Here is a 12,918-nt window from a genome sequence, read left to right as displayed (position 1 = left end):
AGTTAATTATTTTTACCCTTAAATGGCCTTTTATTTCATTAGTATTATCTGCAAGTGCAGTTATGTACTAACCCGATTCCAAAAAAGTTGGGACACTGTACAAATTGTTAATAAAAACAGAATGCAATGATGTGGATGTTTCAAATTACAGAATACAACATAGATGACATATCAAATGTTTAAACTGAGAAAATTTTAATTTTAAGGGAAAAATATGTTTTTATATATATATATGTCTTTTTATAACAGTCTGCAAAGGTCTGGGGACTGAGGAGAGAAGTTGCTCAAGTTTAGGAATAGGAATGTTGTCCCATTCTTGTCTAATACAGGCTTCTAGTTGCTCAACTATCTTAGGTCTTCTTTGTCGCATCTTCCTCTTCATGATGCGTCAAATGTTTTCTATGGGTGAAAGATCTGGACTGCAGGCTGGCCATTTCAGTACCTTGATCCTTGTTCTACACAGCCATGGTGTTGTAACTGATGTAGTATGTGGTCTGGCGTGCATTGTCATGTTGGAAAATGCAAGGTCTTCCCTGAAAGAGACGACGTCTGGATGGGAGCATATGTTGTTCTAGAACTTGGATATACATTTCAGCATTGATGGTGCCTTTCCAGATGTGTAAGCTGCCCATGCCACACGCACTCATGCAACCCCATACCATCAGAGATGCAGGCTTCTGAACTGAGCGCTGATAACAACTTGGGTTGTCCTTGTCCTCTTTAGTCCGTATGACATGGCATCCCAGTTTTCCAAAAAGAAGAATTCCTGAGCCCATGTTGTGATTTCCATTACAGTAGCTTTCCTGTATGTGATGCAAAGCCCTGTAACGGGCTAAAGATCACAGGCATCCATTGACCCTTATGCACAGAGATTTTTCCAGTACTAATAAGTTACAAATTGGTCCTTCAGCTGTTCCTTATATGTACATTTAACTTTTACGGTCTCTTATTGCTACCTGTCCCAAATTTTTTGGAATGTGTAGCTCTCAGGAAATCAATATTTGGCATGACATTTCAAAATGTCTCACATTCAACATTTGATATGTTATTTATATTCTATTGTGAATAAAATATACGTTTTTGAGAGTAAATTATTCCATTCCTTTTTTACTCACAATTTGTACAGTGTCCCAGCTTTTTTTGGAATTGGGTTTGTATACTGTACAATTTAAATAACATATTTTCTATAGAATAATAAAAGTACAGTTACAGTATGTGCATTAAGAAAAAATATTTAGAATGGCATTAAAAGAAAGAAAGAAAGAAAGAAAGAAAGAAAGAGAAAATCAAAGAAAGAAAGAAAGAAAGAAAGAAAGAAAGAAAGAAAGAAAGAAAGAAAGAAAGAAAGAAAGAAAGAAAAGTGAGCAGTAAGTCAGTCAAAATGTCCTTTGGTAATCATCATTCAACAAATGCTGTCAGTTGAGCTGAACTTGAATTGAACCCGGAACGTTCCTTTAAAAATGATGCAGAGCCACTTTCTGATATGTGTGATATGATTCACAGGCCGAACAAAAAAGGGAAGATACAAAATTCCCATTTCCTTTGGGAATGAAGAGTAAATGTTTGAAATGTGGACATTTCAGTCCTTCATTTCAAATGTATCACAATGATTAATGCTCAGAGGCCTTTGAGTGTATTGTCTTTTTAAAGCTTTATAATTTTGTTCAAATGTTAACAAACGGTAAGTAAACACATTTATACTAGCTCCAAATGTATATTTCAGATAATATTGGCTTGGTGATAGGAGAACAGGCTCTGTTCTTATGTGATTTCTACCTTCCTGTTAGCAAGATAGAGTTCATTATAACTTTCTAATATAAAGTTTGGCTTTTGAAGGTGACATGCTTATTCTCAACTTCACTCCACCTGTTTACAGTTAAAGAATTTGCCCCGTTTATTACAAGGTTTTTTTTTAAGATACATCGGTATTGATTTTGTGATGTCTTTGTGCTCTATGTTTCTACTTAACAGAAGAACTTATTAAATCAGCATTTCTTAAACTAGGGTTGTTATTCATTTATGTATCCATTTTCCTGAATGTTATTGTTTGAAAGAAAAAGAAAACTAAAGTAAAAAGAAAAGTAAAAAAATACTATTATTTTTTATTGACGTTTTTAATATTTTTGCTTTTATTATTTAATTCATTATTTTTAATAATTTAAAAAAATATATATAAATGTATGAATATTTATTAAAAATGTTGTTTTGTATTTTATCAGGAAAATGCTAAGGTTTCAATGTATTCAAATAATTGTATTATTTAAATTTTTGTGATTTATTTTATTGTTATTATGTATTCATTTGATTTATTTATGTTTATTAAATACAATTTTTGAATTGGTGTTAATGTTTTTTACCTTTATTGTTTTTATTTTTACTATTAATTTTATTTTATGATTGTTATTTAGTAATGTTATTCATTTCATTTAGTGTTTATTTATTTGTGTATTGTGTATTTATTTGTATATTTATATTTTATATTCACTTTTAATAAACCACAAAAATATTGCTTTTTGTGATTTTTAATGTATTTAATGTCTCATTGTATTAATAATGTTACACATTTATTTCATTAATTATAACTTTGTGTTCCATTTGAATATCCTGCTTTCCTTTATTTCTGTTTCTCACAGGAACATTCTCTATTGCTCGAGCAGACAAAATCCACACTTTTCTATCCTGAAGGATGCCCTGGATGTCCCCTGGCACAACAGCATCAACCAGTCCCTCACTCTGGTTTCCGGCGCCATCAGTTCAGCGGACAGACTTATACAAAGTGGACTCGACCTGTTTGAGAATGAAAATGACAACCCAAACTGACATTTGGAAAGAGACCACACCTCATGATGTCAAAATACGACATAAATCCTGAGATCTTCTGGTGAACACAGAAGACTTTGAAGGGAGACATAGAGGGTATCATTATTAAGTGCACTATTAACCTGAGGTTCACCAGAGAAATTTCTTCAGGCCAATACTTAGTTATTGTTTATGTTCCTTTAATGACGTTAAAAAATGGTTCTAGAAAGATTAATGAGAAAAGGATCAAGGAGCTGGCAGGGCCGAGACTTTTCATTCTGACGAAAAACACCAGCAGGTTTATCACTTAAATTTCCAGTCACATAAACCCAAGAGGACAAATGGAAGTCAGGACTCAAAACAGGTTTATTTACTGAAGCAACATGATATTTGAAACGTTTAGAACATTTTTTGAACATATTTTATTTGCTTAGTAATATAAAGACTAGTCGGACATTTGCAGATAGTAAGCAGTGACCTTTGAAAAAGGAGAAATGCTGTGACTCAAGAACAACATGAAGTCAGACTTCATAATGCATAGCGTTCTATTACTGTAGAAGTCTGATTGAAAAGAGAAAGCTGGAAGGAAGCACCAGCAGCATGTGCTACTTGGACAGTCTCTCAGGGGTATTTGTTTTAGAATCTGTAGAAAAAATAGAAATGGAACAAAAATTTTTGTTCCAATTTTTATTTATTTTTTTTTTTTTTTTTCTCTCAGGTAAACCAATTAAAGTTTAACTAAGACAGGTCAAGTCAACAAAACAAGAAGTCAGTGTATTCAGGCAATACAGTAATGGTATAGTTTATAAAGTACTAAAGGTTTTGTGAGTAAAAGTAGTAATAGATTAGAGATAGCATTTTAGTTTATAGTTCATAAATTCAAAGCGAATAGAGGCAAGTGTTTAGGAGGTGCGAGTTGAGTTTGCAACTTGATTGGGTCACATTCCACTGAGGAGCCAGGATGGCAAATATATAAGCAAGGCAAACAGTGCAGGGGTATGATGCCATAATGGAGTGTGTCATGCTAATGTCATCTTATTTTTATTTATTTTTTATTTTATTTTTTTGTATTCTGGCGCCCAGGGATTTGTTCTCTGCATTTGCACTTATGTTGTTGTTTCTCTTTTAACTATTTTGGGGGAATTGAGGGTTTTGGGAGTAACCAAAAATGTCCCTTTTACTTTACTTGCCTTTAAAAGGAATTGTTCACCCGCAAATTAAAATTTTATGAAAAATTTACTCACTCTCAGGCCATCCAAGAAGTACTGTAGGTGTGTTTTTCTTCATCAGAACAGAACTGGAGAAATGTATCATTACATCACTTGGATCCTCTGCATTGAATGGATGCCGTCAAAATGAGAGTCCAAATAACTGATAAAAATATAGCAATAGTTCACAAGTAATCCAGTGCATCAATTAACATTTTGTGTAACTAAAGGCTGCTTATTTGAAAAAAGTAATTCCATGTTGAACGAATTCTGAGTATGGGTTACTTTATCTGTGCATATTTCTCTTCTGATTCAGATGGGATGTTTTTTTTTTTTGTTTTTTTTTTTCAATGGAGAAATCATTATTATGGATAAAGAACTCATATTTTAGCCAGAAGTAATATTCTAAAACTTCTTGATAGATTTGATTATAACACGCACCTTTTTCTCTTCACAAGACATTAATTGATGCAGCTGTGTGGATTACTTGTGCATTATTAAGTCTTTATCAGCTGTTCAGATTCTCATTCTGATGGCACCCATTCATAGCAGAGGACATATTGAGCAAGTGATGAAATGCTACATTTCTGCAAATATTCTGATAATAAAACAAAGTCATCTACATGGATGGCCTGAGGGTGAGTACATTTTCAGCATATTTAAATTTGTGGGTAAACTACTCATTTAAGTATGAAAAACAGCTCAATTAGAGACACAAGATTCAGGGAATCTAGTCTGACCCAGCTTTAATTTATTTGCGTGCCTTCAAAAGAGTCATACTGTACATGCTTTTAAAGCAGCAGTTTGCACTCAGTGGTTTAAATACCAAACATTTACCAAAATATCTCATGCTGTGCTTATTTTTATTCATAATGTTTCATTTGTCAAGTATATATATATATATATATATATATATATATATATATATATATATATATATATATATATATATATATATATATATTATTTTCAGGTTTTCTTTCTGCCTTTTTATAATTTCTTGTCTAGTAAACCCCTGGAACATATTATTAGAGAGCAGCCATTTAAAACTGTGCACCATTTCTGTGGAATCAGCATTACCTTAATAATTATGACACACTTTTTAAACAGACACTGTATTTGCACATGGAGAAATGCTGTGGACCCATCTACTGCTGGTTTACTACACCAAACAATCGAGTCCAGCTCATTTGCATTGCACTAAAATGAACTGTTAAACTGTCAGCCTGCCTGTGCAATTGTATGTGTGCTATTGTACTTATTTATTTCATATTCTTAATAATTATGTAAATACATATAATTTAATCTGGCAAGTCTTTCTGTTGACCCAAGATAATTTTCAGGTTCAGTTATGTTGTGCATTGCAATTATTTCTATTGTGTAACATTTGTATGAATTTAATATATTGTGAATTCTCTTTAAAACTGCGGCTGCAAGATGCATGAAATGTTTTATTTTCTGTCTTTTTTTAGATTAGGATAAAGAAGTTAGACTAGATTTTAGATTTAGAATGGCAGGCTATTCATTCTTATCACTGGAATAAAGGGTTGCGTGCTGAAATTGCACATACCATTGTTTCTCAGTGTAATATCCCACAACAGAAAACTATAAAAACTAAAAGATCTTCATCTTTTTACTTTATTTACCCCTAAAAGTACATATTACTACAAAGAGTACTGCCCCAGTGACAAATTAAACCTGACAGGGTGATCAGGAGCCCTACTCAAATAAGGGGTTTATTTAGCAAAAACAGCCATCTGACTATATATTATCTCGTTTATTCTGCAGCTACTCACAAAATGAATTGATGTAAGTTTATCTGATGTTATATTCACTACAACTGATAACTGAGACACAAGATGGGTAGAACAGGAAAATAACGTTGGTTTCTGTTAAGGTGTGATAACACGATTTTTCATTGTTTGGAACATTTTGGGGAGTGAAATCCATTCATTGCAATAGGAATCCATGCAACTTGGAATTTTGTGAGATTGCGAAAGGTATTCCCACCCCGATTTTGCAGCAGGTTTAAGTTATTCTTGCAAATTCGCTGCAAAAGTTATGCAAGTAAACATTTGCCAAGTGCACGGAAGTCACTTTCAAACCAAGCAGCTTCCTTCTGGTCAACGTGAAGAATTTGCATGACTTTATGTGAAATTTAAATGGGGATTTTTTTTTTTAAAGCTCTTTCACAAAATTCCAGATTTGGTGGATCCCTATTATTAATGCTAAAACAGAGCGCTGCTAATGACGACACCAAATTTCTAAATCTGATCGACCAATCAGAATCGAGTATTCCAGAAAGTTGATCTGTAAACTGTTTTTCCCAGTATTTTTCCCATGCACTGGCATCACTTTATACTGAAATGAGTATTTTTGTAAATGCAGTGCATCTTAAATCGCTCTTGTATATGTGATGTCAAAGCTTGAGAACACCCGGTGTGAAGAGCAACACTCCTGAACATAATTCATATGAGTGTGTTTGGTGACACGTACTAAGTGACATTTTAGTGCATTCAGTGTCCTACAGTAAATTACATTTATGTTTTGTCTCAATGGTCTACAGAGGTTGAATCTGGGCTTTTTATACCCAGTAGGGCATTAAATATAATTGTGTTGTCTATAGCCTGATGTCTTGTGGACCCATATGGGTCAGAAAGCATCTAATGGATGGACAATGTGAACACGCTGTCTCTTTTTAAATGGGTGGAAGGTTTTATTTAATTCACAGTATGTTGGAGAAAGGAATATTAAAAATGAGAAGGATACAATGTGATATGCAAAATGCACTTAACTGTAATAACAGTAGAGATGATTTCAGAAATATGTTATTTTTTCTTTTCTTTTCTTTTGCTCTGCTGAATTTGTATTCCACTGAACATAAACTGATCATAAGGCAATAAATACCTGTGCTGGAATAACAGCCGTTTGATCATCAATCTCTTTTCATTTCTCACTGAAAGACTGTTTAAAGTCCAACTGAAATCAAAATTGCCCATATTTACTTTGTTGCCCAAATTTATTATTTTGTGGTGAACAGTTCATCCATGCAAGTCAATCCACCCACACACACACACACACAAACAAAAATTGGCTTCATAATCTTTAATCAAATTCTGAAAATGCACCTCCCCTCTGCTTTGGAGGACCTTCCCTGATGACATAGGTTTGACGGTTTGGGTGTCTGCTTAGTATCCGTAACCACGCCCCTCCAACTGACAGTAGACAGGCTGCGTATGTGTTTGCGAACATTGACAGCGTGTGAAAGGAGAGATGGCGAGGATGTGCATTTTTGGTTGTGGCATTCACAGAACACTTTTCCCATTCCCTCGTTACGGTCCAGATGACTCAAATTTTTACATTTCAAGGAAGGAGGGATAACAGAGAGGTCACGGATGTGCTCGGAGCACTTCACGGGCGAATGCTTCAAAAATTGGACAGAACACATTTGGTTAGGTTTGGGAGATATCTGTCATTAACTACTTTTCTAGATCCAATCAGATAGTTGGAAAATAAAGCCACGCCCACTATTTCCCCTCATTTAGTATTCCGTTTCTCTCTGAAATACGCCACAACACTGGAAAAAAGTTGTTTGCAACAACCCTTATAACCATAACCTTTTTTTCTATCAAGTATAGATGTATTAAAGTTTATTCTGATGGCAGCTGGAAATAGCCAATGTTAATGTAATAATAACGACCCGTTGGGTTCAAGTGCACTCAAACACCTGTATGTTGGCTTCTCAAGCATAAATAACTTTTCTTATTATCTTCAAAAGTTCATTTGTTTCCTCTTAGGGACAAGTCTCTAAACAAAAATTGTGTTACTGAGCTTCATGAAGAAATCTGTCACAAAAAAAGTTTGTTTATTTGTTTGATTTTTATACAAAAGTTGTGCTTACTTCCACACAGCTGCACTGTCGTCCCACTATATTTGTTTCCGAGCACATGTGATAATCACTTTTATTATGTGACGATCCCGAAGGAGATATTCAAATCATGTCTTTAATCATTGCGGTCGTAAACAGAAAATGGAAAAGGTCACCATCTTCCCTAAACACTGTATGGGGAAGAGTATTAAATGCTAACGCCGACTTGTGAAGCTCTTTGATTTAGCATCCAATTACTCTAATAAAAGAGTAAAGTTTATTATCAAGAAAATGAAATAAAGGGAATAAAGATGCTTGTGGAATATGAATGTAACCAAGCTCATGTACACAAAAGTTTGAAAGAAAAACAAAACACTCTATGATAACTTTCAATGATATCACTCACAATCACAAAAAAAAAAAAAAAAAAAAAACTCTCTTAAAGTAGAATTTTGTTTAAGTTGTATTTTTTATATATATATTTGAGAAGCAGTTATACCTACTCATTGAACAGTTTATTAAAAAAAAATGGAATAGTTTTGAATATATTAGAATTATATTTTGGAGGCTAAATTATTCCACAGCAAATGCATTATAGGCCCTTAACAGAAAAATATCCTGGAAGTTTGAATGCAATATTTCATTTAGCGATGTTTAAAAGCAATTCCATTTCAAATAATTTCTGGATATGATTGTTTTATTATAGTTTCACCTTCTTTTGTTCTTATTTTTCCTTCAAATTACAATGTTAACAGCAGCAGTGGTATTACACTGTTGTTTTTTTTATTTTCCTGTCTTTTCCTTTCTTTTCTTGGGAAAGTCGTAACCTTGTGGTTAGAGAGTTTGACTCCTATCGTAGCATAAATGGCTGCCCACTGCTCCAGGTGTGTGTGTTCATTGTGTGCACGTTTTCACTGCTGTGTGTGTGCACTTTGGATGCGCAAGTGCAGCCTCATGTGCTTCCAGTAGGAATGCACGTGAGGGACAGAATATATAAATACAATGATGGCGATGACAGCTGCAGAGGAGATCTGAGAAACCAGTGTCTTTCAAAAGCACAATGAAATATCAGGATAGACCCTGGAAACTGAGCTTAATTTGTCTGCAGTGCTGTGAGTATCAGGATAGATCGCAGAGGTCTAAAATACCCAGCCCGCATGATGTCACTGAATTGAACGTTTAACACAATATTACACGATAGACAGAGCACATTATACCTTTATAGCTCTCCTGACTTCAGGTCCGGGTCATACAATGACGTAATTCTCCTCTTTACATACATGCACGTATGTTTTATAATTGTATTAATTGTATTAATAATAAAAATATGTTAAACTACTACACAGATGATGTGTAGAGATGCTACACAGAAAGTACTACACAGATGATGTGCAGAGAGTCTCTAAAGTGCATAGCTTTTAATATCCATGTTTAGTAGTCTGATAGCGTGAGGGGAGAAACTCCTTCTGAGCCTCTCCGTTTTTGCCATCAGACTGCGGAAGCGTCTGCATGACTGAAGCAGATTGAACTGTGGGTTTCCAGGGTGGGCGGAGTCTTTGAGGATCTTGACAGCCCTAGATTTACATCTCCTGGTGTGGATGTTTTGCAGGCTAATCTAGAGAATCAGGAGACTTGTGTATGAGGACCACATTTATGTTACTTATTGATTTTGATTCTCAGAGTTTAACTTCACCTGGAATCTGTCTACATTTATTGTCAGAAAAAAGCAGAGTTAATAATCTGCAAAAAATCTCCCTTTGGGTTGAATGCAAGACAGAAAATCAACAATTCCTTTAAATGGCAATCGAAAGCACCCATGCTTTGAGTTTCTGGTTAAAAATGCTCGTGCTGATTTGTTGTTTTAGTAGAAAGCCTGCAGATGTTGTTACTGGCAGAGTAGCACCATTATGTGACAGCTGTGCAAACCTTTTTAGACTTATAATGAGCAAACTGCTTCAATTTCTAGTTTGTTCTGGCCATCAAGCCGAAGCATGCATATACTGACAGCTCCTGTTGTTTGTACAGTATCAAGCGTAATTTTCATTGTGTCTTCAATTTTTCTGTTTCATATCCCTAAGTGCATCTTAGCAAGTTTATAACACAATTACTGTCTGCATTGTGATTCCCAGAAATGAGGTTTATAGTGCAAGTACATAAAAATTCAACAACCATCCATTAATCAGACCTAATATGAGAGACCTGCAGGAAAGCACGTTCTGCATCGAAACTTGTATGATATCGAGATTAAACGACTGTGAGAGGATGTTTCTTGACTTGGCCGTTTACCAGAGCAACTGATATCGGTGTCATTAAAATGCCATCATAGTTCCTTTGCTACTTCTGTACTTATAGTCATCCATCATCTTGACTGTGAGTGTGGGTGTAATTTAAATCCACAAATAGCTGCCCCATAATTCTGCCTACAAAAAGATTGTATACAGTAATTCAGGCATTCTGTCAATTAATCAAATCTGCACATTTACTAGCTTTACTGAGGCTTGTTCTTTCTGTTATTTGCTAGTTTACGGCATTGACATCCTCTTTCATCTCTCAAATTTAATTTTCTGGCATGCCATATTATTACACAAACTCATATCTCTGAACTGAGAGTTCATTTAGGGGCCTGATGATATTGGCCATGCTGCTTTACAGATAACTTAAGTTATTTTTTATGCTATTTTTAGACTTTAAATGTTAATATCACTCTTTGCTAATGGGTCTACCTGGTTTGTTGCACTTCGAGGCAGACAAAAAGCCATTTTAACAATAAGTGCTTATTCCCTGATGATATGTGTGTATCTGTAACTAATCCTGGCCAAACATTTACACTGTAATTGCAAAATCAAATGCTATCTGTAGTGTCAGCAAAGTCAATTTAAACTTTTCAGTTTGGCTTGTCATTCATGACTGCCACTGTTATTTTTCTGTGAGAGGCTAATCAGAAGCATCTTATTAATATGCATCAAAGAGCCGCCGCATCATTTTTGTAATTAGGCCAGAAGAGATGTTTATGCTTAGGTTTTTTTTTTTTTTTGTTTTTTTTTTACTTCTAGGCAGCACAGTTCTTCCAGCATTACTTCTCTCATTACACTGCTGCTCTCCAGTCCTTAACTGCACACGTCAATCTTAACTGCCAACTCAGATTATAGCTGAAAAATACAAGGTGACATTATGATGGTTTGATAGGGAGGATGTTTTATTATATTAAAGTTTTTATACTGATTATCGGACCCATGCAAAGTAGAAGTAAAAAAAATCCCTCTCTCCTCTTCTACATTTACATTACATTTACATTTAATCATTTAGCAGATGCTTTTGTCCAAAGTTACTTAAAAATGAGAACAATAGAAGCAATCAGGTCAACAAGAGAACAACAACAGTATATAAGTGCCATGACAAGTCTCAGTTAGTCTAGTTAGTGTAGTCTAGTTAGTACAGAACATGTATAGCCAGGTTGGTGTTTTTTTTTTGTTTTTTTTTAAGAATATGATAGACAAGAAAAGAAAAGGTAAGTGCTAGTATTAAGGTCCGTTCACACCAAGAACGATAACTATAAAGATAACGATATTAGCGTCCACACCAGCGAACGATATTGTTTGTGTATTCTAAGCGGATGCGCGTCTGCTGCTTTAAATACAGCAGGATTGATTCTGATTGGTTGGCAATGTTTTTATCGTTCATCAGAAAAAAAAAATCGTTCTGAAAGTGATTCCAACAATATCGTTTCTCTGTACCTCTATCATTATAGTTGTGGTGTGGACTCCGCTATTCTTTAATATTGAGAACAATTTTTAGAACTATATCTTTATCGTTATCTTTATAGTTATCGTGCTTGGTGTGAACGGGCCTTTAGTTGGTTAAGTGCTGGCGAATAAGATGAGTTTTTAGATGTTTTTTTTTTTTTTTTTTTTTTTTTTTTATATGAGTAAAGACTCAGCTGTTCGAGTTGAGATTGGGAGGTCATTCCACCAGTTGGGCACAGTCTAAAAAAAGGTCCTGGAGGTCTTGTATGTGTTTGTTGGACTAATTTGATTCTTTCATATACTAAAAAGAGTTGACTATTTTCAGGTCCTTTTAACTTTTTTTGCCATGTTTAAAACAATTCCTTTTTAGCATTGTTGCAGACAGATTTTGCCAGAAATGGTCAAAATAGAGTGACCGGGGCGTACCTGCCTTACTCTGGAAATGTTCCTTTTTGCTTGGAAAACGGCCCCTGAACTGAAATAATAGCTATTAAGTGTATATCGAAAATATACTAACTGAAATAATAAAATAAAACATTACAGATTGTACTGTTTAAAAAAATTTGTTAAATCGAATCAAATGTCAAGTAGTTTGTAATGTTACAAAGTATTTGCCGTCACAGGAATAAATTAAATAGACAAAATACATACAGTATTGTTCAAAATAATAGCAGTACAATGTGACTAACCAGAATAATCAAGGTTTTTCGTATATTTTTTTATTGCTACGTGGCAAACAAGTTACCAGTAGGTTCAGTAGATTCTCAGAAAACAAATGAGACCCAGCATTCATGATATGCACGCTCTTAAGGCTGTGCAATTGGGCAATTAGTTGAATTAGTTGAAAGGGGTGTGTTCAAAAAAATAGCAGTGTGGCATTCAATCACTGAGGTCATCAATTTTGTGAAGAAACAGGTGTGAATCAGGTGGCCCCTATTTAAGGATGAAGCCAACACTTGTTGAACATGCATTTGAAAGCTGAGGAAAATGGGTCGTTCAAGACATTGTTCAGAAGAACAGCGTACTTTGATTAAAAAGTTGATTAGAGAGGGGAAAACCTATAAAGAGGTGCAAAAAATGATAGGCTGTTCAGCTAAAATGATCTCCAATGCCTTAAAATGGAGAGCAAAACCAGAGAGACGTGGAAGAAAACGGAAGACAACCATCAAAATGGATAGAAGAATAACCAGAATGGCAAAGGCTCAGCCAATGATCACCTCCAGGATGATCAAAGACAGTCTGGAGTTACCTGTAAGTACTGTGACAGTTAGAAGACGTCTGTGTGAAGCTAATCTATTTT

The 12,918-nt window shown here is 34.6% G+C and overlaps 1 protein-coding gene across 2 annotated transcripts in view; it reads left to right on the top strand.

Moving 5' to 3' along the window:
- Positions 1-12,918, top strand: part of LOC113055012 (inactive N-acetylated-alpha-linked acidic dipeptidase-like protein 2) — a 241,596-nt gene that overhangs the window by 219,118 nt on the left and 9,560 nt on the right. Inside the window, exon 14 of one of the 2 annotated variants that reach the window (XM_026220926.1) lies at positions 2,634-4,903. The exons of the other annotated variant lie outside the window; for it this stretch is intronic. Coding sequence (XP_026076711.1) covers positions 2,634-2,820 — 187 coding nt within the window. The 3' untranslated portion in view covers positions 2,821-4,903. Of the gene's footprint in view, positions 1-2,633; positions 4,904-12,918 lie in introns of those variants that run through there. 2 annotated transcript variants of the gene reach the window in all.

Source organism: Carassius auratus, chromosome 36, assembly GCF_003368295.1.
Source record: "Carassius auratus strain Wakin chromosome 36, ASM336829v1, whole genome shotgun sequence".
Classification (NCBI taxonomy): domain Eukaryota; kingdom Metazoa; phylum Chordata; class Actinopteri; order Cypriniformes; family Cyprinidae; genus Carassius; species Carassius auratus.
The sequence above is the reverse complement of the archived record's forward strand: the minus strand, read 5'-3'. Positions and strand labels throughout refer to the sequence as shown.